This window comes from Sphaeramia orbicularis, chromosome 12 (assembly GCF_902148855.1).
Source record: "Sphaeramia orbicularis chromosome 12, fSphaOr1.1, whole genome shotgun sequence".
NCBI lineage: Eukaryota > Metazoa > Chordata > Actinopteri > Kurtiformes > Apogonidae > Sphaeramia > Sphaeramia orbicularis.
Window position 1 is genome coordinate 26,206,913 of NC_043968.1, and position 27,114 is coordinate 26,234,026.

The 27,114-nt window shown below is 40.3% G+C and overlaps 1 protein-coding gene across 1 annotated transcript; it reads left to right on the forward strand.

The window, feature by feature from the left end:
• lrig3 (leucine-rich repeats and immunoglobulin-like domains 3) lies at positions 1–25,186 on the forward strand. The gene is made up of 19 exons (XM_030150779.1): positions 1–197; positions 6,555–6,626; positions 6,749–6,823; positions 12,840–12,974; positions 13,178–13,321; positions 13,429–13,572; positions 13,680–13,823; positions 15,125–15,268; positions 16,900–16,980; positions 17,095–17,166; positions 17,675–17,746; positions 19,177–19,340; positions 21,100–21,435; positions 21,837–22,118; positions 23,101–23,577; positions 23,692–23,850; positions 23,939–24,076; positions 24,192–24,437; positions 24,524–25,186. The coding sequence occupies exons 1-19, from the start codon at positions 1–3 to the stop codon at positions 24,766–24,768; spliced, it is 3,327 nt and encodes a 1,108-aa protein (XP_030006639.1). The 3' UTR covers positions 24,769–25,186.
• Positions 25,187–27,114: the final 1,928 nt, after the last annotated feature.

Below are 27,114 nucleotides of genomic sequence, written 5' to 3' on the forward strand. Positions count from 1 at the left end.
ATGTGTTCCCATACGCAGCCTCGCATTTTAGCAAGGTTTGCCGTGGTTTTTCTCTTGTTTTTGAGACTACAGCGTGGATGTGCTGCCGACTCCAGGACGTGTCCCCCTCCCTGCGCGTGTTTTGGGGAGCTTTTGGACTGCAGTCGGCTGAAAAGAGGCCAAATTCCACCAACCATCCCAGAATGGACAGTTCAGCTGTGAGTAAAGTTAAAGATTCTTTGTGTACTTTCTGACTTCAGCCAAGCATGTAAATAATTGAGCAGTCATGTAGTATTTTAATACCCTTTCACACCTTATGCACTGGGAGCAGTAAATAGGTTTACTGCTGTGGAGTGGGATGGGATGAGCCCACATTCCTGTCGTGGTGAAACTGGAATTTGCTATAAACCACAAAAAGAATATAGGATCACATAGAAGAAAATCTGTGTTTTTAATAGAATTAGTTGTTTTCTATATTCAGAAGCTTGAGTTTATACCAAAAAAAAGGTAATAAAATCCCTAAACAGACGAATAGAAGCAACTGGCAAAAGAAAAAAAAGAAAAAACTCAGACTCATTAGCTATTTAATAATCTTCAGTAATTAGTGTGAAATGTTTTATTACTGCATTTGAGTCCCTCAGCACCATGTAAGGCTTATGAAGGACCAGAAAGAAAGAAACAACCAGGCCTCTATCCAGTGTTTTTACACCATTTGATGTTGTTGTTCTTTCCAAACTTATTACCAAAATTTGACTCACTCTAAATCTAATAATCAGTCAATTCATTACAAAATTATTATAAGCAGTTAAAATCGACAGTTCATTTACAAGATACATTTTGTAATATAATATAATAGGACACCCCAGAAGCAGTCCTCAGCTTATAAATGGGGGGCCCTTAAACATGTGATAAGAGACTAAATTTACATTATAATCTTTAATAAATTCAAATATTCTAAATAAATACAAACATATTTTAAATTATTTGCCTAACGATGATTCACATGAACAGAAACTCAATAAAATAATGGGTTTGGTTCATTATTCCTGTTGTAGAAGGACTAAAAGTGCCTCTACTATTTGTGATAATCACTTCTAGTTGTTTTATGAAGTGCTAATGTTCTGTTCATGCTCATTATCTCATTTCTTCTGTTGTCTTCAGTACTGATTGGACACTGTTTACATGCCCATCTGTATTTGTAGAGGTTCGTTTCCTCACTTCAGATTTCAGCGTCGTAGACCTTCAAGGCCTTCAGAGCCATAAGGGCATAAATCAGATGCGCTCTGTGTGTAGCCTTGGAGTGTTTCCTAAAGTAATATCTCCTCTCCTCTCCTGTTTGTCGACTGGCTCCATGAGTTAAGACGAGGCTCAACTGGGCCTGATGCCCATGGAGTGGAAACAGTTGGACCAAAAGTTCCTTTAATAGCATGTTCCTTGGTGTGTTCTACTTTACAGATAATTATTCCTACTGCATTTTTATTGCCCTGAGTTAAGTTGCAGTGCTTGATTTTTATTGTCCAGTGCTTGATTCACTGCCTGATGGATGCAGTTGCCCTTGTGTTGAATTTAGTTTTTCTCTGTCTAAAATGTGCTGCACTGGAAACTTGACGGTGCCAGAGAAAACAGACCCAGCCTGAGCCTCATAACCAAGGACGGCCTTCCAAAGAAAATGAAAAAAAAAAAAAAAAAAAAAATGTTCCACATGGGGGGAAAAAATTCTTTTCACTCTGGCATGCTAATTTATGAGTGGCTCTCCAGCACATCTTAAACCCCTTAAACCGCCAACTCTTTGTTTTCCAGCACCCCATTATTTCTGCTGAATTAGCAGCTCCGGAGCCAGTGATGGTACCGATTAAGGAGGAGCGTGTAGGATTAGTTTGAAACAAACTCAGGAAGAAGAAGGGAAGGAGAAAGTAGGAGGGAGGAGGAGAGAGGTCCACAGAGAAGTATACTACTAAGCCATGAACATATGGGAGGCTGCTGGAGAAACTGGCTACAGACTGAAGGGTTTTTAATTCAAGAATGTGGCCAGACATCAGTTCAAAGTGGAAAAAATGTGCATTAACGGCAAATCATGACATGGATTAAATGAACTATTGTTTTATTAAATAAATAGAGATACCCTCTGTTGTTTTACAGGGGTCTTTGGAAGAAGCCCCTGACAGTTTGGTAAACACGTGAAAGAGAAAGTGAAAGGATTTTTATTGTATTAATTAAGTGACACTTTGGAATATATACCCTTCTTTAAAACAATCCAATAAACCTTTAGAAAACTGCATGCAGAAATGAAAGCTTTAAGAACATTTCCGGACAAATCCTCTGTTACCCATGAAGTTAGAATAAGTTTGTTTTCAGTCACGTTCCTCTTTTTCTTCCTTTTTATACACATCATTAATCACCTTTGACCAGGTCCAATGATTACACATTGAGTCCCAGTTACACTTTATCTATCAAGGATAAATCACTTTCACAATCATTTCATGAGAAGAGCAAAAAGTATTTTACCCCAAGTTTATGGGCAGCAGTGAATAAATCCTTGTAAGTCCAGAACAAAAAGGAAATGTATGGTGTTACAGCAGCAAAAATTACACTTATTAACATTAAATGATTATAAAAATGGTTTGAAAAACAGTACAAAATAATAGTAAAAAAAAAGAAGATAAGAACACTAAGTGGGAGAATTAAAAATAATGAAAAACACTGATTCACCCAAAAATTGAAGAAATACACAAATAATAGCCCATACATAAAAGATAGAACATATGCAGCATAGTATAGGAGTGTAATTGATGACTTTTGTAGCTACTTAGATCACATTTGTTTATCATAATGGAATACACAGGAAGTATGAGGAGTCACAGTGTTTTACATCATACATAATGCTAATAAATTACCAATGCTAATACTATTTAATCCTCTAAAGTGTAACTGGTCTGTCTTATATCTACCAGGCTGGTTTGATGTAGTGCATTATTGAAACTAGTTCTTACTCGTTAATGTCAAAATCATTTTATGACAAACGTGTGCTTTTTATATTTTGAGCAGAGTTTATATTTGCTGTTTAAACTTAGTACAAAGTTGGACGCTAATTCTGATAAAGTTGGAATAATTTTCTTTTCTGACACATTCCTCCTTTTATTCCTATTTGTATACATCAGCAGTCACCTTTGACCTGGTGTAATGATTACCTAAGACACTTTTACACAGAGATCCCGGAAAAAAAGGTGAGATGGTGATCCTACCTTTTTTCCGCCAATGACTGATTTCCACAGTCAAGCCAAAGGAGTAACAAAGGCGAGACAGGCTGGACTTATACACAGCGGACCTGCATTCCGGAATGATAGGGGAGGTGATGCAGCACCCCTATAGTGTGACGTACAACTTCCGCGTCGGAAATACCCCGAGCATAGCGGTGTTGCTAACCTCTCCAGTGTTGGCCTGTCTTTCACCGTTCCACAAATGTTAGCATGGATAGAATCCTCCGCCCGAAATGACAACAGCTAGTAGATCTCGGCATCTCCCCAGTTCGACATCTTTCTGGTTGTGTTGATATGTTTGTTTACTGTACATGGCCTGCACTCATTTTTAAATCCCCCTGGTGCGGGGATCAAACACGCAATACGTCATCAAAACGTCACATCTTGGTTACAGAACATGGAGGTGTTCCTTTACATAGCGTTCCAGAATCATGATTCCACCTTTATCACGGCTCTGTTCCTACCTCCCGAGGAGTTACAGAGCCGTGACAGAAGTGGGGCCACATGAGCCACCATTTCATTTACACGGACGTCGTTCCAGAATAAAGGCGAACTATTCCCAGAACAGAAGTGCTGTGTAAAAGGGGCTATACCAGTGGTCCCCAACCTTCTTTGGCTCTTTTAACATCACAGATTTCTGTCGACCCCAGACTTTCAAAACAGAGACTTTTTTTGCTGAAATTAATTTGTTTTTGATCGTGTAATAGTTTGCTATACTAAGTTGCAAATAAACGTTTAGACTATATAACAGTGATTTTCAACCTTGGGGTTGGGACCCCACGTGGGGTCACCTGAAATTTCTAGTAATTAATAAAAAAAAAATTAAAACTTACTAATCAAAATTTACATTATATAGCCTAAATGTTGCCTAATATTAACGTTAATTTGCAACATATTATAGCAAACTATTACACGATCAAAAATAAATTAATATTAGCAAAAAGAATGTCTCTGTTTTGAATGTCTGTGGTTGCCTGAAATTTCTAATAATTTATAAAAAAAACTTAAAAATTAAAACTTACTAACAAAATTTTCATAATATAGTCTAAATGTTGTCTAAAATTAACGTTCATTTGCAACATATTATAGCAAACTATTACATGATCAAAAACAAAATAATTTTAACCCAAAAAAATGTCTCTGTTTTGAATGTCTGGGGTCACCTGAAATTTGTGCTGTTACAATGGGGTCACGAGCCAAAAAAGGTTGGGAACCACTGCTATGTAATGTAAATTTTTATAAGTAAGTTTTAATTTTTTATCAATTACTAGAAATTTCAGGCGACCCCATTTGTATTCCAGGCGACCAGACATGGGGTCCCAACCCCAAGGTTGAAAAACACTGGGCTATACCGAGTCCTGTTTACTTTTTATCTATCAAGAATAAATCACACTGTCATAGTCATTTCATGAAAAGAAGTAAACATGTTTTATTCCAACTTTATGGATCAGTGTATTTATAGACTTTAAAAAAGACCTTTTGGACTCTAAACTCTTCTTTGACAAATGAGGATCCTGCATTATCTCAATCTAAATGTTAATGACAGCTCTTGTAGTGTAAAGAGTAGCTCATTCATCTACTTTTCAGCCGCTGATAAAACTGTACCGCTGTACATTTTAGCAGAGCAGCAGATACAGGCTGAAGCTTGTATGCAGTGTTATCTTTCTCCGCTCAGTGCCTGCTTTGTGAGGGAAGTGGAAGTGTCAGAGCTACTCAGGTTTTATCTAGGGAGGATGATAGGACACCTTTCCCATATGGCCCCCACCCCTTCAACAACAACAACAATAACACACAGCTGTGTCCTTGGAAAAAGAGGAGGAAGGTGGTTCTGGTGGTGGTGGTGGGGGTTAACTTTAGCAACTGAAACTTTGGTCAAGCAGTCCGTGAAACTTTCCACCAAAGAATAAAAACAGGCCCCAGAAAATTTGACAGGGGTGTTTCAGACGTTTGAAAGGCGTCCTCTCGCTTTTCCCGGCATTGTGAATACATTACCAGTTGTTAGGTTCTTCCCCTCCTCCCAGAGCTCCTTGATGGATTCCAGATGAGGGAGGTGAGGAGGAGGAGGAGGAGGGGTAGCGGTGCGGGTGAGGGGGTGTAAAAAAAAAAAAAAAAAAAAAAAAAGTGTCTGGCACCACAGCGTTGATCGTGCGCAACAGCGTCAATAACTCCACCGCTTTATAGCACACGAGGCTCTGCTTGCCAGACTCCTTGAGCTGGTTTTTAGGCTTCTTTTCAAAATAGCAGAAACAAGAGTCTCACCCCTAGTGAGCTACAGCCAAGACTGCAGTCCAAGACCAGGCTCAGTGGAGTTTGAGTCAGATCCAGATCCAAAGTGGGTTCAGACACAATCAAGAAGACATAGACCAGAGCTAATGGAGAACTATTCAGGACTGAAATAGGCATTAGGAAAAGTACACGCGCTAGCAAATGCACCAATTCAGAGAGAAATGTGATATAAACCCTTTAAACAACCGGCAAATACAGAATCCAGTCTGAGGTTAAGAAGTACCCTAAATCACACTTTTTTTTATGATGCTAATTATTTTTGGCTGCAGTTTGAAAGCTGTAAACTTTAAAGCCAAAATAGGAATGAACAAGCCCAGACCTCAGGAAGGTGATCTGAACCAAGAGTCGAGTGATTCCAAAGCCCTGACTCCAGTACTTTATCTGCCCCTTTTCCCCTCCTTTCAGCACTAAAGCGTCTCACTTCTTCATAACTTATCAGCTTGTCTGTTTTGGCTCTACAGAGTCCTGGATATGAAGTGAGTTGTTCTGGCATGGATGCTTTCTCTGCATTATAAAGAAGGCTCGAAAAGAAAACGGACTCAAACAGCCTTTTTTTTGGGGGGGGACTTGAATGTCAGGCAGTTTGTTTTGGAACATTTTCAGTTGCTGTCAGACATTTTGTGCAGATTCAACTTAGTCTCAGATATTAAAAAAAAAAAAAAAAAACCTTAAGAAATCATACTTTAACCAGTTTGGCTCTGGTTTCCAGGACAGTAAGACATAATTAAAGACTTGACAAGTCACGGTGACTTTAGGTGATGATATCTGATATAGCTTTTCTACTTTTTTTCCTTCATTTTGGCAGTAATAACCTTACTCCTGCTAATCTTTCTGTCCATGCGGTTTCATTTTAACATGTCTCTAAACCTTGCCATTAAATTATAGCAGCTTCAGAGTTAACGCTCAATAACACAGGAAATTTGCACGTAATTATGTTTGCTCCCTAGACCTGAAATGGAAGGCTACAATGACCGAAAAAGTACTTCATGGTGTGTACTTTTCCCTTCATTTTTGCCTGTATTTGCTTTGCAGGGACCTGAGCCATAACAAATTGCAGGTGCTTGACAGTGCTTTGTTTTCCAAACTACAACATCTAACTGAAATGTAAGTATGCCTTGTGTTGTCACAGTTTCCTGCAGTAAATACAGGATTTTCTAAACAGCCTTCACCGCTGTCCTGCATGTGATGAACTATTTTTAACCTGTTGTGTTTCTTTTTCCACACAGAAAGTTGAACCACAATGAGCTGGAGGAGATACCTGATTTGGGCCCTTACGCTTCGAACATAACATCCCTCGTCCTGTAAGTCAAGTCCACATCGCTTCCACACTGTTGAGAGTTTGAGCCCGGCCTCGCAGGGTTGTCCTCTGCCAGGGTTGTCATTGGTGGTTAGAGTAGCGAGCTGGGAAGTGGTTCCTCCTCCCCCTTCCTTCCCTCTAGAGAGCAACCCTTTTGGCTGAGCTGGTTCCCAGACGGGGCAGTCAGAGACATGGCAGCCAGCCCCAGACGGGTCACGTGGTCAAAGACAAATGCCATCAACAGAAATGGAAATGTTTTGTTTAGTGGCTGTTGCTTCTGGTGGGGTATTTTTAACATGAAGTCGATGATGTGATGCTAGTTGGCAAAAAAAAAAGAAAATCTGTCCTGTGAAAATGACAGAGATCCAAATTTTGCACTGCAAAAAAGGGGTGTCTAAAAACAAAATAAAAACACTAAATCTGAGGATAAAGGTACTCAAAACAAGTGAAATATCTGTCCATGCAGCAAGATTTCTTGAATTAAGATTGTTAAATGTAGAAATAAGTATGTCTACAATGTATGAACACTTTTTTTTTTTTTTTTTTTTTATTAGTGATAGTTAAGAAGACATTGTGGACAGAAAAACAACAACACATAAACAAAGGGAAAATCAAACAACAACAAACAACAACAATGACAACATCATATTACAATGAAAAAAGATCATAAATGTAAAGAGCAACTACACATTATAGCTTGGTTAGGGGCGATAGGGAAAAGGGGAAGAGGGGAGAGCGAATGAAAGTTAGAAAGAGTGAGGGGGAAAATAATAATAGTTGTAATAATACAAAAATATATAATAATAATAATACCAGTAGCCTAATTTGCTAGTATTATTGTGGCGGTGGTAGCGGCAGAGGCAGCCACAATCCAACAATGAGTTAAATAATTTAATATTTGAAATAGTGTATTTGGATCAGTTACTATCCGTTTTGAGTTTACATGAATTAATTTAAATTAATATGGCTATGTAATGTAATGTATGAACACTTAAGTAAAAAATTAACTCTTAAAACAAGATAAATTATCCAACACTTTTAAATCTAAGTATTTTGGGGTTTTTTTATCTCGGTAAGAACCAAATAATTTGCAGTGTGGTGGTCAAGCTCCAGTGGGTGGATTATGGAACTGAAATGAATCCTAATAATGGAACAGTATATTGAGTCATCACCTTAAAATAGCTTTTTTGTTCCCTTTTTTCTGTGCGCAAGAAGTTGATGTTGAGTGTCTCAAAAAAAGAGCCTGGCTGGTCCAATACTGTGAGTTCAGTCCTGCTGATCACCTCAATGAAAAAGCCCCTCGCTTGTCATTCTTCATCCACTTCAGGCTTAAACCAGAAGATGCTTTGGAATATTGTTGTGTAATATGTGCTTTCTGAAAAACACCAGATATTAGTGTGTGTGAAACCACAACAATTTATTTGCTTTCTGTGGCGTGTCTCTCAAAACCAAGCGACGTGAAGTTATTGTGGAAGAATGTATCATGGCTAAATGAGGCCTATTCCTCATCAAGCCCCAACACGACTCGCTGTGGTGGCTGCAGGCCATTCAGCTGTCAGCCACTGACAATTTGTTTTCACGTTTAGTACCGTCACCTCCAGCTATAAGTTCTCCTAGCAGAGGTAGACAGGCGGGGCAGGCTCTTTCATTTAAAGCCATCTCTTTGTTTTATTTTATTACATCTTTTCTGCTTTTTTTTCACAGATCTGGAAGTGTTTTCTCTGTGAATATACCTTTACAAATAACACTAGTGTGAATAGCTGTATTGTTTCCGTACTGGTTAGAAAGAGGTCACAACAACAACTTAGACAAGAACACTTGAGCAACTCTGGTTTTAAGAAGCGTGTAAAGATCACTTTAAAAATCCCAAACTCCCTCCAAACCATAATGTCTTTGTTTGATTTGAGGATGTTTTTATGTTGGGTCTGCCCAGGGTCGTGTCATCCATGTTAACTTTGAACACACTCCAGATAGAGATTGTTTTTAAAGCAGAATATGAAACAACAGCAGTTTAAATTAGGGGCATGCTGAAAATGTTCCCAGTGCACTGTTAGAAAATATGAGGATATCATAGATAGAAAAACTCTGTAGAAAACAAAACATGGTGACTTGTTTTCCACAAAATGAGTAAAAAAGCAGAAGTTAAGTTAAAAAAAAAACATCACAATTATCACACTTAAGCAGCTGTAAACGTCTGTATAAAAAGAAGCTTCATACACAGAAGAAGAAGGCAGAAATGGTCTCCACTGGCTGCTGCCCTCCTTCAGATTAGGTGGCGCAGTGTGATTTTTCCCTCTAGTGAAAGATTTTCCAGAATTTCGCTCCCTCCTTCAGTTTCTCCGACCTGGGAGGGTAGTAAAGAAAAAAAGTTCTCGGGGTATCGAATACCACTTATTCAAACAGCCAGTCAGACATAGCGGCAGCTCTTGCCGACTTCTTTGACCTCACAGCTCTGAGTAAAAACAAACGGCAATAACCCTGCAGCTGGTAGTAATTGAGTCGTGATCATCTTAATTAATTGAACAATTTCCCAGGAATTTATGGAGGGGGTAAACCCCACCGCCGCTAAATCCCCATGCCTGTGTTCAGGGGGGGTTTAACAAATGACCTGGAGATTCCAGGTCTGATTAGGAGTTTAAGACGGCAAAGCTCTCGGTATGTCTGAGGAAATGGGAACCTTGGTGTAGAGGAGAATCACAGACCTAAACAATGACCATTAAAGTAATTATCCATGTACTTGAAGGGGCTTCATCATCATTATCTGGCAGTTTTCACATGTGTTTTTATCCTCATTAATCAGAGAATTATTTAGTTGGCTGCTCATACCATAAAATATCAGAAGAAAGGTAAAATACTCCTGAAGACTCCAATAAATCCAAAACATGCTTTAAGGAACCAACTTTCTAAAAACTAAAATGCCAAATTTTAACTGAAATTGTGTCATTTTCACATTTGTCACTTTACATGCGTTGTATTTTTGTTTGAAAATTTCTTGAATGATTCAGTGATGAAAATAATTTTTCTTTCAGGCAGGTAATAAATTAAAAAACCATAAACACAAACAGTCCAAAAAGACATCAGTCCTGCACAAATGTTGGATTAAGAGATGATTCCTAGGAAATGCAGTTCAGAATCACCACAGGGTGAAGGTAAAGATAGTGAGGCAGTAAAAAAATAAAAGTCCAAATGTGGGTGTAGATTATTTCAGATCAGGTATGTGAATGTAAAAGCAGTGCAGAGTTACACACTGACGCTCATCTCCAGTCATTGTGTATAAAGGTCCTTCAGTTCACACGTTCATATGATCCATTCTTTTTCTCTCTGATGTTGAGCAGACGTGTTAAGACGATCAGCCATAAGAGTGAGATATGTGCAGAGTTTAATATGGCTTCTGAACAGCAAACGCAGCCCTGGTTTTCATTACAGGCGCCACTGTAGAGAGGGAGTCATCAGATGGCTTCTCAAAACTCTGTTCTTTTTCCAATAGGAAATACCACACACACAAATGCACCACCACACATATGCACACACAGACTCAGAGCGAGACAGTTTTAGAAAATGCGACTTTCCATTTAAAGAGCATTCCCCATTAAAAGATCTGTATTAGTTGCTGACTCGACAAAACACATCAGCAACAACGAAAAACAACTTCATCAAAGATTTTTAAGGTTTTCATAACAGTAGAGCTGCTCACAGAGTCTCTGTGTGTGAATGTGGTCAGTCTGATGGTGCTATGAGCCAAAAATACTGCGTAGTTCCTTTTACTGCTTTAGGTTTTATGTATTCAAGTTCTGGATGGTTTGGAAAGCTTGGAAATGGGAGCAGAGCATTTTTGCTAACACCCAGCTCTGAAATGATACAAAAGTCTTTAAAACTATTGTAGAATGCATTTTTCTCTCAACTTTGCTGACTTTAATAAGGAGTACATATATTTGTTTGGTTCAGTGCATTGTTGACACTTGTTTAGCCTTTAATCGACTTTCACTGAAATCAGCAAAACCCTCCAATGACGGCTCCATAATCATGTTAGCCCAAAGAAAATTGGATGAACAAATTTGAAGTGTGCGTAATTAAAGTGCACAATGCTCGGTTTGTTTATGTGTGGAGAAGGAGGTGCGGTCCTCACACTGCAGTTGTTGCGATGAGGGAGAAAAGCAAAGCTAATGATGAGGTGTGCTGTTACTATCCAGCCGCCAAATGTCAGGGTCCATCTCGGTGTCCTCAGGCAGGAAGTGCGCTCCAAACCCCCTTCCCCTTTCCGTGGCTCTGCTTTCCCTTGGGGAGAACTGGAAAGACTGGTTCTCTCACCAGGCGGCCCTCTCTTCTCTCAGCGACCAGTCAGTGGAACATGAAAACTGAGATACAGGTGGTGTGCGGCGCTTTTGTTTGGGACCAGGGGCCGTGGTGCGTGGAAAGCCCTCTGCAAATCTCCAAACAAAAGAGCTGCCTGTGCCGTTTTTTATTGTAGAAGATGAGCTGTAATTAAAACATTCTTCTAGATGGCACTGAAAATGCAGTTCATTTTTTTAAATTTAGCTTTATCTTTAGACTTTGCTCGGATCAGAGTTGTTCTGCTTGGACTCTGTTCAACCCAAACGATTTAATCCAGCAACCCTTTGATTAGATTTAAATTCCATCAGCTTCATAAAATCTCATATATGTAATATATACTTTCTGCCCCTCCCTACGCAGCCCCTACCCAGCAGCCCCCAGCTTTGCTGTCTCAGTCTGGCATAACACCAAGTTTAACTCAAGGCCTGGGCACACAGACATGCTCTGGCTGGTTTGATTCCAGTGTAGCCCAGCAGTCCCGCCAAAGTCTGCGAGCGGCCATACTTTTTGGATCTTCATGCCCAGGCTGAGCTGATGGCTGCATCTTCTTTATTTAATGTTTAAATCGGAAGATTACCAAGAGGGGTGGTACTTTCCAGCCAGAGAGCCCCATTTCTGTGGAGATGTCTGAGAGCAGTTAACACATGCAGAAAGTAGGTCAGAGTTCTTTCAGTGTTGCCACATGGCCCTTTGAATAGGTGAGACAGCTCGATTTCACCGTGCCATGGTGCCATGATGTCTCCCAGCCTCAGGTGGATGAAATGAATAGAAAATCTGAGATGGAGATTACACTAACCAGTCGAGATGTAGCCATAATAGAAGGAGGACTCACGGACCCACTTTACCTTATAACAAGTAGTTTGAGCTACTATTCTACATCAGCACATTCACCTGAGTAGGTAATTCACCTTCAGTGCTATTCTTATATTAACTCAAGGCTCCAAAAATCCAATATAAATGCCACTACATCCCCAGTTCCACCTACATTAGAAAGCTGTCGTCTGCCTTTTTCAGGGTTGCTGGAAAACTGAATCAGAAAAACTAACAGTTCTCTGGTCGGTAAGGTGTAGGTGGAGGAGCAACTGTAACCATCGCAATGAATACTGAAAACGAGGCCTGTAGTCTGGTGCATTGGAGGGAATTCCTGCCCCTCCACCCCCCACTCTCTCTCTCTACTCCAGTCTCATACACAAAGAGGGCACTGTACAGGCTCTGTTTATAACTAAGCAGTCCCTGCACTGCAATTTAGGAGGCGTGCAGCTCAGGAAATTGCCGGCCTCTGCCGAGGCATGCTTTCACTGAGGGAAAGGTATTCATCAGCCAAGTAATTGGCAGGTTACTTTTTTAAATACCTTGTTAGTAATTACCTTATAAACAAAATAACACATCGCTAAATCGAAAGGTTGTTGGGACCTGTTGTGAAGAGCAGTGACGTTTATCACTTGGAACAATTTGTTGGCTGGCATGAAATATGCATGCAGCATCAGCAAGAAAAAATGACAGTGTTTCGCGTTGGGTGGTAAGTGTTAGCTTAGTGTGCGTGTGAGAGTTTGTCATTTTTTTAATACCACAAGCTAATTGAGGGACTTGGTTGTTTGTGTATGTGGAAACATGAAGCTACAGTGCACCACTATTCAAATATACAGTATTTTTGTCATTTATTGGAGCGATGGTGTCTGTATTTTCAGAGCAAACAACAGGATCACCAGAATCTCTGTGGAGCAGCTCAGGCCCTTCCTTGCTCTGGAAACCCTGGACCTCAGCAACAACAACATTGTGGATATAAAGGCCAGCTCCTTCCCTGCTCTGCCGCTCAAGAACCTGTGAGTGTCACCAGCAGTATTTTTGCCCGACATAAGGAAAACACCATTCTCCTGGTCAATCACAGACTAACATGGCACAACAAACAGTAAAATATAAGAGCATATCATTACATCAATGTTCGTCAGTTAATTACTGTTGTGTTTAGAGTGAATGCCAGGAAAGGTATGATATAAAACTTTAATATTAAACCTTTACTTCTCAGGTTCCTAAACAACAATCGCATCTCATCTCTGGAGACGGGCTGCTTCACCAACCTGTCCAGCAGCCTGCAAGTTCTTCGGCTCAACCGCAACCGCCTCTCCTCCATTCCGGCCAAGATCTTCCAGCTCCCCAACCTCCATCATCTGTAGGCAACTTTTTGTCATCATGACTTCTAACTTTTGATCATATTTGATGCACAATGCCTCTTCCCTGGTTAAGCTCTGACTCTGTGTGTTTCGGTGTGTGCTTCAGAGAGCTGAGCAGGAACCGGGTTCGCAGGGTGGAAGGACTGACATTCCATGGCCTCCACGCTCTCCGTTCACTGAAGATGCAGAGAAACGGCCTCAGCCGCCTCATGGATGGAGCCTTCTGGGGCCTCAGCAACATGGAAGTCCTGTAAGCAAACTAACAAATTGCATGCATCAACTTTAAGTGCCATTATGTTCTTCTGAAAGTACTTGAATGCAGCATGAAGCTCATTGTGTGAATGTGTGGGCTTGCAGGCAGCTGGACTACAACAACCTGACAGAGGTGAGCAAAGGCTGGCTGTACGGCCTGCTGACTCTGCAGCAGCTCCACCTCGGCCACAACGCCATCAGCAGGATCCAACCTGACGCCTGGGAGTTCTGCCAGAAACTCAGCGAGCTGTGAGTCCACCTTTTTTCCCTTCGTTTCCCTCCCCCTCGTTAGTCCCCCTTCACTTTCCATTCACACTCTGAACCCCCAACGCTTCTCTGTCGCCCTCTGCTCCTCTCTGGCACTCCCGCTTGGCCTTCCTCACACTCCTCCTGCCACACACACACACTGAGACAAAGACCAAGTATGCTCTGATAGTGTGTGCCAATATTAAACCCCTGTGCCTGCCAAAATATCACACAGCCTTTTGCTCCCTCTCTGCTCCGGCATCATTAGAGCCAAAACACTTAACTCCAGAAGTCCCATTTAATTTGTCCCACTGGAAATGTTAGTAGTAGTTTCTCTCCATGTGAACAACAACATCACCCACAAACTCCACAGATTTCACACCCATCAAGAGACATTACTGGAAGCAGATTGAATTTCCTTTGTTGTGGTTGTTTACAACAGTGGTCAGTTCACTGTTTGCTGTGTCTGGAACATTTTTTGCAGACAGACTGTTGCTGTTTCCCCTGTTTTCCTCACTCTTATCACTCAAACCTGAAAGTAAACAAACCGTCTGTCAGCTGGGTACATACACACCTATCTGATGTGCTCTCATCTGAATTTACTTTAAAAAGTGTCTCCTCAAAGTTGATTCTTTTGTTTAGGTGGAAATTTTTTATTTGAAGTTTTCCAGTTTTTTTTGTTTTTTTTTTTGAGTCAGCTGTTTTATTGATTTAAAATTTCAGTTTGCAAAAGTAAACAAACAAATTCAACATTACAATTGCAAACATGACACAACAGCAATTGTACCCTACACCTGCACTGCAAACAAAAAAACACCCCTCTACCACCCACCCACACCACCACCGCTACTACCACCACCCTTATTCCCCTCCTTGTGGGACACACAATTTTGAAATTGAGCTTTGACAATTAAAATAAAAATCAAATAACCAAATAAACAGAATATTAATCAGGCTTACAAACAGGACATATACAGTTATCATCGAAGCTTTCCAGTTTAAAGTGCACAAACTATGCTAAATGAAGTACTAAGATTGAAAGTTAGATATTATATTTAATCCAGAGGCTTGAAATGTGAAGAATACAGGATTAGGATTTATAGTCTTACTTGGACAAAACTGTAATCTGTATAAAAATATTAAATATTAAACTTGAAAATAAATGTAGGAATAGCACTTTTCTAGTGACTTTAAGATAACTTTAGTGCTTTGAAGGTACTTCTCCGTCATGCTGGTGAAGTAAATGTGGAAAACCATGTGCTGTCTGAACGGGATTGTTTTTTTTGTTTTTGTCTGTTCCACAGCGATCTTTCGTCCAACCATCTGTCCAGACTGGAGGAATCCAGCTTCGTTGGCCTGAGCCTGCTGGATGAGCTCCACATCGGGAACAACCGTGTGAGCTTCATCGCAGATGGAGCTTTCCGTGGCCTCTCCAACCTGCAGATGCTGTAAGCTTTCAAATTCCACAATGTTACACAAATCAAGCAAAAAAAGACTTGTCCTTGTCTGCTCCTGTCAGATCAGAATAACAACAAACACACAGCCTGTTTTACATTATTAGCTAAATTGCTAAGCTACCCAGCTGGCTCTAGTGACATAAACATAGAACAGTCTAATCCATCTTTGTCTTTGTGTATTTCCAAAGTTTTCATACTATTTCTTTAAGGGCAAATCCTGTTGTGTGACGTAGTATTTTAACCAACAGAAGGGTTTAATGCAGACTCAAGTCTTCATGCTCCAGTTGCCGCTCTGCTGCCCCTCCCATCTCTTTCTTTCTTTAAACCCACCTCCACCATCAATCCTCCGCTTGAGTGGAAATATCCTGCCTGATTTGTTTTGGGGATGTGAAATAGATTACTGTGTTGAGGTCTCTCTGCACATAAAAAAACCTCCAAGAGGCACAACCCCGACCTCAGCACCCCCCCCTCTCCCTCCCCTTTGAATTGGTCCCCTTCCTCTGCCTGAACCCTCCTCCTCCTCGTCCTTCTCCCACACCCACCCATCCCCCCTTTCCCACAGAGGGGCTCCAGAACATTTCCCCCGGTTGGGACTTTTTAACTGGAACCAAATGTGAGCTGTGCTGCTGAGGTCATCGTAGGGCAGGTGTGCAGCTAGGTGGACGTGGATAGCTTCAGGGCTTCGGGCTCCCCACCCCCGTACACACACACACACACACCCACACACACCCCTCCTCAATCTCAATCAGCCATAACCAGGCATGTCGAGGAGGGAAATAACTGTTTGAGAGCATTAGAGCAGCTGAGGGATCAAAGGATACAATTTCTCTGTGAAATTCTTGGCTTTTAGTGATGTTTGTACTCTGCGTCTCTGTGTATTTAGTTGTTTAGAGTATTTTTCCTCCTGTGGATAGCCAATAAAATGTCTCCATATTTTTTTCCCAGCAGTTTGAGGTTGTCAACATCAACACAAGTCTACAGGTTTCGGTGTCAAAATAAAAAAGAAAGGAGTCTTTTTGAGTAGATATGATATGTTGCCTTGACTTAAACAGTTACACATGGAAGGATGAGGAAAAAGAGACTTCTGACCCAAAGGAGTGAAAAGAGACCAGAATGCTTTGCCACTAAACCTCACCTTGGTGCAAAAGGCTCGATTCTAATTTGGCCTCTGTTGGAAGACGTTTTGGGAAATTTAGTGAATCACTGAACGTGTCAGAGAATGTGTTAACGATCACAGATTCATTATAGATTTAATGGTGAAAGAGGAGCTGTGGCTAAACTTCCTTTGAGGGGGAACTCGCATACATATTTGTATTGCACGCAGAGTATATTTATCCTTGAAAATGCAGCACACATGTTATGTTGCAGCGCTGCCTCGTAAAACTTTTTTTTTTTTGCTGTAGTACACAGAAAACTCATTGCAGACTTTAAGAAATGCCACAAAGGCTGGGAAGGAACTTCCTGTAAAGCATGGAGCTGCTTTGAATATAATTTTAAAGTCTCAACATTTCCCCCCTCACGCGAAATATAAAGCTGCATTAAGTTTTATTAACATCGCAGGCGCAGTTGTTTTCTGGGTGTGGATTTTTTACAATGTGGTCTGTCTTTGTTTCCTCGGATAGGGATCTCCAAAATAATGAAATCTCCTGGACCATTGAAGACATGAACGGGCCGTTCTCTGCCTTGGACAAGCTGAAAAAACTGTGAGTTCGCAATTATTCCCTCTGAACTGTGTGATTTAATGGAACATGTGAACCGAATACAGTCAAAGAGTAAAAGTGAGAATGGAAACTGATCAGGCCCTGTCTTTTTCCCAGATTTCTGCAGGGGAACCAGATCCGCTCGGTCACCAAGAAGTCTTTCTCTGGGCTGGACGCACTGCAGCACCTGTGAGTTGGCCTTGTGTTTCACTGATTGTTGCCAAAAGTCCGAGCTGTAAACTAAGCAGGCTGAATCACACTGAGACACAGAGGCTGTTTGTTAGAGCTGTACACCCAAACTGTCTTCTCCCATTCCTTTGCTTTGATGTGGAATCAAGAAAAAACTTTGCCATTAGTATCTTTATGTATGTGCCAGACTATATTGATCACCAAGTGGAGAGAGAGCTGTGTGAGTGTGTGCACAACAGCTGCATTTGATTCTAATTAGAGTTTTTTCCCAGTCTTTGCCAGAGCTCAAAGCAGCCCAGAGTTGGGCCTCTCTTGATTAACACAGCAAACTGCTGCCCAGAGTTTTATTGTTCTGGAGCCCAGACCTTTTTCTTCTCTCTATTGAAGTTTTGTAGCCTCCACTCCTATTGGCTTACATTGGCAGAAAAAGCTGCCATCTTTCTTTGTCTCTGCTCTCCTGTGAAGATCATACCAGTCCTGAGATCTTTTCTTTTTCTCTTCTCCGCAGGGATTTGAGTAATAACGCAATTATGTCCATCCAAGCAAATGCCTTCTCACAGATGAAGAACCTGCAGGAGCTGTAAGTATATTCGTGTTTGAGGACAGCTTCAGTTAGCGTTGATGTGAGACAGAGCTCCAGGTGAAACTCATTATGGTGTGCTGGGAAAGTCGGCAATAAGCAGCACTCGCTCGCATGTTAATAGCAGGTTCAGGGTTTCCTTTAGTCTCTGGACTAAAGAAAAAAAGTGAGAAATTTAAATTGAACAATTAGCCGGTTAACCATAAAGTCACTGTGTAAACACTTTTATCGTTTTAGCAATTTAGCTTAAAGAAAAAAATGCTCCCTCCAGCCTTTCAAATGTGATTATTTTCAATTATTCTTTGTTTTCTATGAAAAATGAAGAGTACTGTGCAAAAGTAGGTTTTTCTGTTTAGTAAAGTTGTAATGACCACACGTATGCGTTTCTCATGGGAAGTATATACAGCAGTAAAGCAGTAGTAAAAAAAAAACGTTTAATGGAAAAAACAGCTTCTTTAAACCAAAGTGGTAGTTTTTAGTGTGACCTCCCTTTGCACTTAACATGTCTTTATCCCTTTTGATCAGACAGTATGAGATTTATTGCATTAATTTTCTGATGTTTTATACCAGGTTTCATTCAACACATGTCAGATGTTTCTGTTTGTGCTGTTTCTTGTCATGGGGTCAGGGGTCATAATAAATGGTGACTTTAACCTTTACAACCCATTTAATTCAGTTTTTTTGAGTCTTTTAACCTATAAAGACCCAAACCTCCACTAGCAACCAAAAGCATCTACTGATGTAAGCTTTTTAATACCTATTTATCCACTAATTCTATCAATACATGTGAATAATTGATGTAAAATGCAGTTTATCATCTTTTCATGGTCATCAGATATGACCCATTTGGATGTGCAGAGCCTCCGTAGTTACCGTGGAAACACTGTCATGTTCTACAACATTGATTCACCAGTAAAACCAATGGAGTCGGATCAGTGACAGTGGATGGGCACACTGGGTTTACATTCAGTTAATGATATATTTTACTTTGAAAGTCACTTTTTTTTTTCAATTTTCTCTGTTTAAATGTTATAACCTTTGAATTTACTCTGAGTTTTTATGAACATCTAAATTGAATATAGAAAAATACATGATTTACAGTGAAAAATACAAAATATAGAAGATAATATTATAATAAATGGTAATACATAATTTAAGGAAAATTATAGAGAGAATAATTAATTTGGGAACTGACACAAAAGTAGTACTGGGTCTTTATGGTTTAAGGCTGTGCATATTTTCCCTTAATTTTCTTGTATTTGAGTAAAAGACTAAAAACAACAAAGCTAAAGGTTGCCCAAGACTTTTGCAGAGTACTGTGTAAATATGTATTTTGGACAATAATATGTATATTAATACAGAAAACCAACCATTCACAGTCCCATTTTGCAGAGTGAATGAAGTGTTTCTGGTATCTTCTCCTCTGCCAGGCGCCTGAACACCTCCAGCTTGCTGTGCGACTGCCAGCTCAAGTGGCTTCCAGTCTGGGTGGCAGAACAAACCTTCCTCTCCTGCGTCAATGCCAGCTGTGCCCACCCGCAGATGCTGAAGGGCAGGAGCGTGTTCTCCGTCAGCCAGGATGACTTTGTGTGTGGTGAGTGATGTGTTCACTCAGAGCAACACCTCAGTGCACACATACTGTAATGCCTTGAAAACAGCCATTTATTCGTGGCAGGTTTTCCATTTACAAACTGACCCAGATTGTTCAGTATTTTCCTCCCTGATTCCTGGATGTCCTAATGCGACTCATGATGGGAAAGTTATGGAAATTCACAAAGTTGGTCTTGTAGCTTTCCTCATCACCATTAGGGAGAAGTGTCTGAGAGTAATGAAGTTTAGATTTTTCTAAGCAGGGTTTGTACGGGTGCTTGAAATCCTTGAAAATGCTTGAATTTCAAAGTCTGGAAAGTGCTTGAATTTTAGTTGAAGTGCTTGAAAGTGCTTGCAATTGTAACTCTGTGATGTGGTTTATTTTTCATTTTTCATATTAACTCTGCCAGGTTAGATGCCAAACCTAACCTACTTACAGAGAGGTGAAACATTTTGAATTCTAAAACTTTCTGTCAAAAATGAAAAATCCCCTTTCTCTCAAATTTGGACTTGGTAAACATGATTTTTTCAGATGTCTCCAGCTCCATGACTACTTTGCAAAGGAAATACAATGTTCTATGACAGAGACTCCCTCTCATCTAATTCAAATACTGGTGGACGCCTATAAAGGTTCCAGTAACAAAAACATCACTGGTAAAATTTATACAGCTTTGAATTCAAAAGACAATGAGATATATTTTCATGCAAAAAATCAATGGGAGAGAGACCAGCTAGAGGAAATACCAAATGAGATATGGTCAGAGGGATGGAAATCTCAAAACTGTACTACAAACTCTCTATCATGGAGGGATTTTTGTTGGAAATGTCTGGCCCGTTTCTTTATTACACCTGTACAAAAATCACATTTTTCTGGAGCTCATTTTTCCTGCTGGAGGGAGTCTGGTTCACTCGAGGCAGATCAAGCACATGTATTCTGGTCCTGTCTTGGTATTGCTGGCTTTTGGGGAGAGATGATTAAATTGATGTATTCAGTTTTTGGTGTTCAATTTGATATGTCATTAGCTACTTTGTTTTTTAGCATTCCCCCAGAGGAATTATGTAAAAGTGACATATATCTATTGAGAATACTGCTTGCTGCAGGCAAAAAAAGCCATCACCAAATATTGCCTTAAAAAGGACCCTCCCTCAATCTCCTTGATGATAAAAATTGTCAACCAAATCCATTTAATGGAAGTGATAACATACAATTTCCGCCTACAACAGCACAAGGGTGTAAAGTACTGGAAAAAATGGGACTTTTTCATTCAATCTGTGGACAGTAAACAGTATGTAAATGTCTGAATGTACCTGTGACCATTTCTGTTTGTTTTGTGCCTTATATTAAAACAATAAAAAAGAAATTCCAAAAAAAAGAAAAATCCCAGGTCAACTCCAGGTACATTTTTATCTTAATCTTTGTCTAGATGCAAGTGTGTCTGCAGAAGTGGCTTCCCTTTTTTTGGATAAAACTTTGTGTTCTGCTTTAATTTCTAAACTTTTTGCTATTTATTATAAAACATCATTTTAGATTTTTATAGCATAATACAATTTACATCATTGTGATAAAAAGTGAAAAAATAATCATGAGCATATGTATTCCGGTAGATATGGAGATTACCCCAGCAATAAGGTGCTGTGCTGGAAAAATTTGAAAATGACCCTTAAAAGTGCTTGAATTTGGCCTTGAAAATGTGTACAAACCCTGTCTAAGTCAAAGCATATATGGACCACAGTATTCAAACTTTCGTTTTGTTTTTGTGCAGATGACTTTCCAAAGCCTCAGATAACTGTGCAGCCAGAGACCCAGTCAGCCCTCAAAGGGACCAATGTGACGTTTGTGTGCTCGGCGGCCAGCTCCAGTGACTCTCCCATGACCTTCGCTTGGAAGAAAGACAATGAGGTTCTGAACGACATGGAGATTCACAACCAGGCCCACCTGAGGGTTCAAGGAGGAGCAGGAGGGGAGACGGAGGTGACAGAGTATACAACTACACTGCAGCTACGCAATGTGGAGTTCTCCAGCGAAGGGAAATACCAGTGTGTCATCTCCAATCACTTTGGCTCCTCCTATTCCACCAAGGCCAGACTCACCGTCAACAGTAAGTTTGGGTTGTGGCTAGAGCTGAAACAATTAATCGACTCAAAGTGATCCAAAAAAAATCATTCAACCACAATTCTCCTGAATCAAAGCTTTGTTTCCTTCATTTCTCTGCTGTTAAACATTGGTTCCACTGTTGTTTCATATGGATGCTTATTGTGACGCACAAAGAGGCTTCAATTCAGGAAGACTGCAATAGTATATTTCCCTTCTGTCAATTCAAGTCAGTTAATCAAATCATGAATTTTTGCATTCGCTTCAAGCACCTAATCGATTAATCGGTTGCAGCTCTAGTTGTGACACATGAATAGTTGTCTTCATGTACAAGGTGTCTAACGTCCTCAGACTATTTGTTAAAGTCATAAATAATCTAACTTTTGGGGGTTTTTTTTCTTCTTCCAGTGCTCCCTTCCTTCACCAAGATGCCCATGGACTTGAGTATCCGTGCTGGAGCGACAGCCAGGCTGGAATGTGCTGCCGTTGGTCACCCCTCTCCTCAGATCGCCTGGCAGAAAGATGGAGGAACTGACTTTCCTGCCGCCCGTGAGCGGCGCATGCACGTCATGCCTGAGGATGACGTCTTCTTCATAGTAGATGTCAAGACTGAAGACATTGGCGTTTACAGCTGCACGGCTCAGAACACAGCAGGAGCCATTTCCGCAAATGCCACATTAACAGTTCTGGGTGAGAAATGCCAGAGATGTTCTGGCTTATTGGTTTGGCTGATTAATCTCTGCTAGGAAGATGTTTGGAGCTATCCCAGTGGCGAATATCAGGCTTCTAAGCTTCACAACTCAGCTCAATTGGAGAGGAAAATTACACCTTAAAGGAGTCATATTTAGCTAAACCCACTTTTATTAGTCTTTAGTTCATTTATTTGTGTATTTGGACCCTAATAGTTCCAAAAGTTTGAATTTAAACCCTCCAAGTGCTGCAAAGCTATCTTTATATTCATTTTAACAAAAATCCGGTGGATTTCTGCAACCTGTTTTAATTCCTGCTTAATTTGTTACGTCTATAACTAGTTACATCATGACATTTGCACATATAAGGTCAAGACTTCCAATGAACATTTCTCCGAGTACGACATAATTGTTTGTCAGCAGCAGCAGTTGTAGTCTATACTGAAAATATGTCCAAACTTCGAGCCGATTACCTAAAATGTTGAGTTGTTGGTTGAACGGGACAGAGCAGCACAGCCAACAGCCTGGAGGGGTGGCTCATGTGCATTTAAAAGGCCAGCACTCAAAACGACCTTTCTGGTGTCATTACTCAGAAATAGGGTTGAAAATGGACCTGTGGAGTTGAATTAATGAAAAATTCAGACCCAAGTATAGCATTTACAGTTTACAATTTCCACAGGGAAATTTTTTTTAAATGCATAATTCCATTTGAAAAAAAAAGCAAAATGTCACTCCTTTAAGCAATAAAAATTGCTCCCACTTAGATTACGGTTAGTTTGATGTTCAGTTCCACATTTTGAGGTTTATTTGTTATTTTGACCTACATGGTCAGTTCAGCAATTAATAAGTAATTTCCTTTTTGTTTCTGCACCAAACTATCCACTATTTGTTGACCTTCATGAAATAAGACTGCTGTAGCTAATAGAAATCGACATTTCAGACAGAATGAAATACTGAACAGATTTCATTGATTTTTCTAACAGAAACACCATCTTTCCTGAGGCCGCTTATGGATCGCACTGTTGCAAAGGGTGAAACTGCCGTCCTGCAGTGCATTGCTGGTGGAAGCCCTCCCCCGAGGTTGAACTGGACCAAAGACGACAGCCCTCTGGTGGTGACTGAACGCCACTTCTTCGCAGCCGCCAACCAGCTCCTCATTATCGTTGACGCTGCTGAGGCTGATGCAGGGAAATACACCTGTGAGATGTCAAATGCTCTGGGCACAGAGAGGGGTAACGTCCGTCTGGCTGTCATACCAAACCCCAACTGTGATCCCGGTGTGCAGGGCAGTGTTGGGGTCGGCATCATGGGCGGGGCTGGATCAGATGATGACGCATGGGCCACTGTAGGCATTGTCATTATAGCGGTGGTCTGCTGTGTGGTGGGCACGTCCCTAGTTTGGGTGGTCATCATCTACCATACCCGTCGGCGGAATGAGAACTGCAGTGTCACAAACACAGGTGAGGATCAGATCGTTTTTTTATCCAGCAGGAAGTACAGTGGAAGAGACCTAACATTTGTAAGTTATAACCCTGATTTGATTGATGTTTTTTTTTTTTTTTTTAAACCAACAGACGAAACCAACCTTCCCGCCGACATCCCCAGTTACCTCTCCTCCCAGGGCACCCTTGCTGACCGACAGGACGGCTACATCCCATCAGAAAGCGGTAGCAGCCATCAGTACATGGCATCATCAATCAGTGGCTTCTACCTGCAGCCCAAAGACATGAACGGTAAACAATCACTTTTAATATTTCTCTCTGTTTCTGATTCTTTCGATTATGTCACACTTTTCTTACATGTTACTCCTCATCTGCACAGGTCTTTGTCAGCTGGACACAGGAAGTGAAGCAGACATGGAGGCATCCATTGACCCTCTGCTCTGCCATTATCAAGGTCCAATTGGTTCACTGCTACGGAGAGATATCTACTCCAATGACCCATCAGACGTCTATCCAGGTATGTGCATTTTGTTGGCAAATAAAATAAAAAATCTCTCAAGCAATAAAGATTCACTTGATTATCTTTTTTTTTTATTTTTCTAATAAACTAACTTTCTATTTTGTACCTTCAGGCAGCTCAATCGACCAAAGGCCTGTGTGCATAGACTCCTACAGTGGCAGCCTGCCCAGCTCTAAAAGGAGGGACTACTTCCTCTCGGAGCCGTTTGACTCCTCTGTCCTGATGCAGCTCCCCAGCGCTACTCTCCACAACGGGCTGGCCAACCACCAGAGTGAACGCCACCCACCTGTAGAAGATGGAGATGTGAATGATTATGGACAAACTCTTGAGTGTCTCTCTCCTTGCAACACCTTCATGGGTAGGTATTAGTTTGGCAATTGTTAGAAACTGTAACCTCTTTTTTTTGGCCAAGCTTTGAATGATCCCTCTGCCTGTCTCCATCAGGAACATTTGGTAAAGCTCCCTGGAGGCCCCAGCAGGATCTGTATCCAGGATTCGGCCCAACATCAGTGACGCATAATGGAATAACTCTACATGAGAACCCTTATGCTGCACCGGACTCCGAGTCAGACAATGAGGAGAACAGTTACACCAGGCACTTGGGGTTAGACCAGAGCAACAGTGTTTACGAACAGCCTTTTGACAGCAGCAGGACTGAAGCCATCCCACAGAGCAGAACAAGCACTTAACCAAGTGACTGAGCTCCTGTTTGCTCTTGTTTTTCATGAAGAGGACCACCAAAAAAATTTCTACCTCACTGAATGGACATTTGCAATAAAGGACTCCTCAGATGTGCAACAAGTGAATGTAAAGGACAATTTGATGTTCCTGCAGAAATGGAGCATATTCACAGCTATTCTTCTGTGATGTAATTAAATAATATAGAAGAATATATACATTTTTATATAAAGTTTATTATATTTTGTAAAGTGTATATAAACAGATTACATTATTTTTGCTTACCATTCCTGTATAAGTAATTTGCAGCCCTGTCTATGTAGTTATTCCAGCCTGAGGTTTTTTTCTTTTGTTTTTGCTTTGAATGAAGCAATGTTTTGCACATATGTAAACGTAATAAAAACACCTTAATGTGTGCTGCTACATTCATATAAATGCAACGACTCTTCTCTGACGTTACTGTTTTAATCATGCAAGAGACTTGATGCAGATACGTTGTCGTGGTGGGGGTTTAATACTGGTCTTTCAGTTCAGAACCACAGACCGCCAAGGACGGTACAGGTCTGTCATCAGTCAGCCCCCCCACTGAGACAGACACACACAACGCTGATGTTTTGTTTGGTATTGCAGACTGTTTCCATTTATGGTTGGGCAATAATTCAACATTCTTGTTTACTTTTAGCATAATCATGTGGCAATGATATGAGCTTTTGTTTTTGTTATTCCAATTTCTGTTCCAAATTAATGAATCATCTGAGTAAGCTGAAAACTTTGGTCTTAGGGTATTTGGAACATATTTGCCATGTGGTGAATATATTCAAAAAACATCTTTAATAATACCTTAATAGTAGTTTACACCACAAAGATAAGCCATAGCTCCCCGTCATTTGGATTTTGCAAAGTAGCGACAGACCTCCCTAAACTACAAGTTTCAAGTAGTTATGATAGTTGCACGAATCTATTAAGGTTAATGTAATGTTTATCTGTTGTTAATAGTTTCATGTCTAATCATTCAAGTAATAACTAAGCTAGTAGAAGTAATAGTTTTTAAAAGTATTAGTTGCAGCACCAATAGTAGCACTATGGGCACAAGTTGTATATAACAGTATTAGCAGACACTAAATTATTATTTACGGAATCAGTCTTGTTCTTCCCTTCTGGTGTAAATACAACAAAAGGGAAATGCACCAAATCCACTTATCAGTTTCAGCGTAACACCAATAAATTATGTGTCTTTTAATATTATTACAGCAACTATGGACTGAAAAATACAGTTTATTCATTACACTGAGACATAATACAGTCACAGAAAAAATTATTAGACCACCAAAAGTCATCAAAAACAATGGTTATGTAATCAAGTACTAACTCCTGTGTATATCATGTGACTAAAACAGACACAAAAGAAAACATGGAATGCCTAAAAGCACTGTTTTTGTCAGTACAAGGCCATAGATATTAATATAAGAACTGAAGTGATTTTGGTTATTATCAAGAAAACACAGAAAATGGATAGATATCAGCTCTGAAATTAAACTCTTATGAGCTATTTTTGTTGTTATCATTATATTTGTCCAAACAAATGTACCTTTAGTTGTACCAGGCGTTAAAATGAACAAGAAATTGAAGAAAACAAGGTTGGTCTAATAATTTTTTCCACGACTATAAACTGAACTATATTTGTGGCTACTCAGCTAACACCTACAATGTTATAAAATACCACTTGTGTTCATTGTAGCTGCAACTTCTATTAGTCCTCCTACTACTAGCATGTCTAACATTACATACTTATGACCACTAAACCCTAATACTTGACAATGACCGTCTAAATAATCTTGCTGATAATTAAAATAATGATCTAAAAATCATGTTAAACCCACAATTGCAGTTAGAATAACATGGCAAAGATCAGCTTAACCCAAACTGGGCTCCCTCTTTCGCTCTCTTTACTGGATGACTCATACTCTGCTCCCCTCCTCCCCTCGTTCCCCAGCTTTTCTCGCCTGGCGGTTTGTTGTTTCAGGCCTCTCCTCTTCAACATGAGGGAAAAAGGTGTGCTTGTGCACCGGGCTAACTGTTGAAACTTGCACTTGGAAAGCGTCTTGCGGCTCCCTGACTGCCACAGAGAAGCTGTGTTTACGAAACGGCAGATTCATGATGGTGGTGCCAGCAGTTAGGAGGGGATTTATCCCCTATTCAAGGGCTGTTGTTTCAGTCTTGCGTTAAAGCTGGCAGAATGGAAAAACCTGGAATGAAAAGTAGCAAAACGGACATGTTTTTATCATCTGCACTATAGGACTCTGCGACTGGACCTCTACTCTCATTTAGTTTGTGTATGGAAATGCTGATGATGAGAT

What these genes read in the sequence shown, in the direction of transcription:
- lrig3 (XM_030150779.1), top strand. Translation starts at nt 1, where the DNA reads ATGTGTTCCCATACGCAGCCTCGCATTTTAGCAAGGTTTGCCGTGGTT. An exon ending in TGCCAGAAACTCAGCGAGCT is followed by an intron (nt 13,824 to 15,124) that starts GTGAGTCCACCT and finishes TCTGTTCCACAG; the next exon opens with CGATCTTTCGTCCAACCATC. An exon ending in CTGGACGCACTGCAGCACCT is followed by an intron (nt 17,167 to 17,674) that starts GTGAGTTGGCCT and finishes TCTTCTCCGCAG; the next exon opens with GGATTTGAGTAATAACGCAA.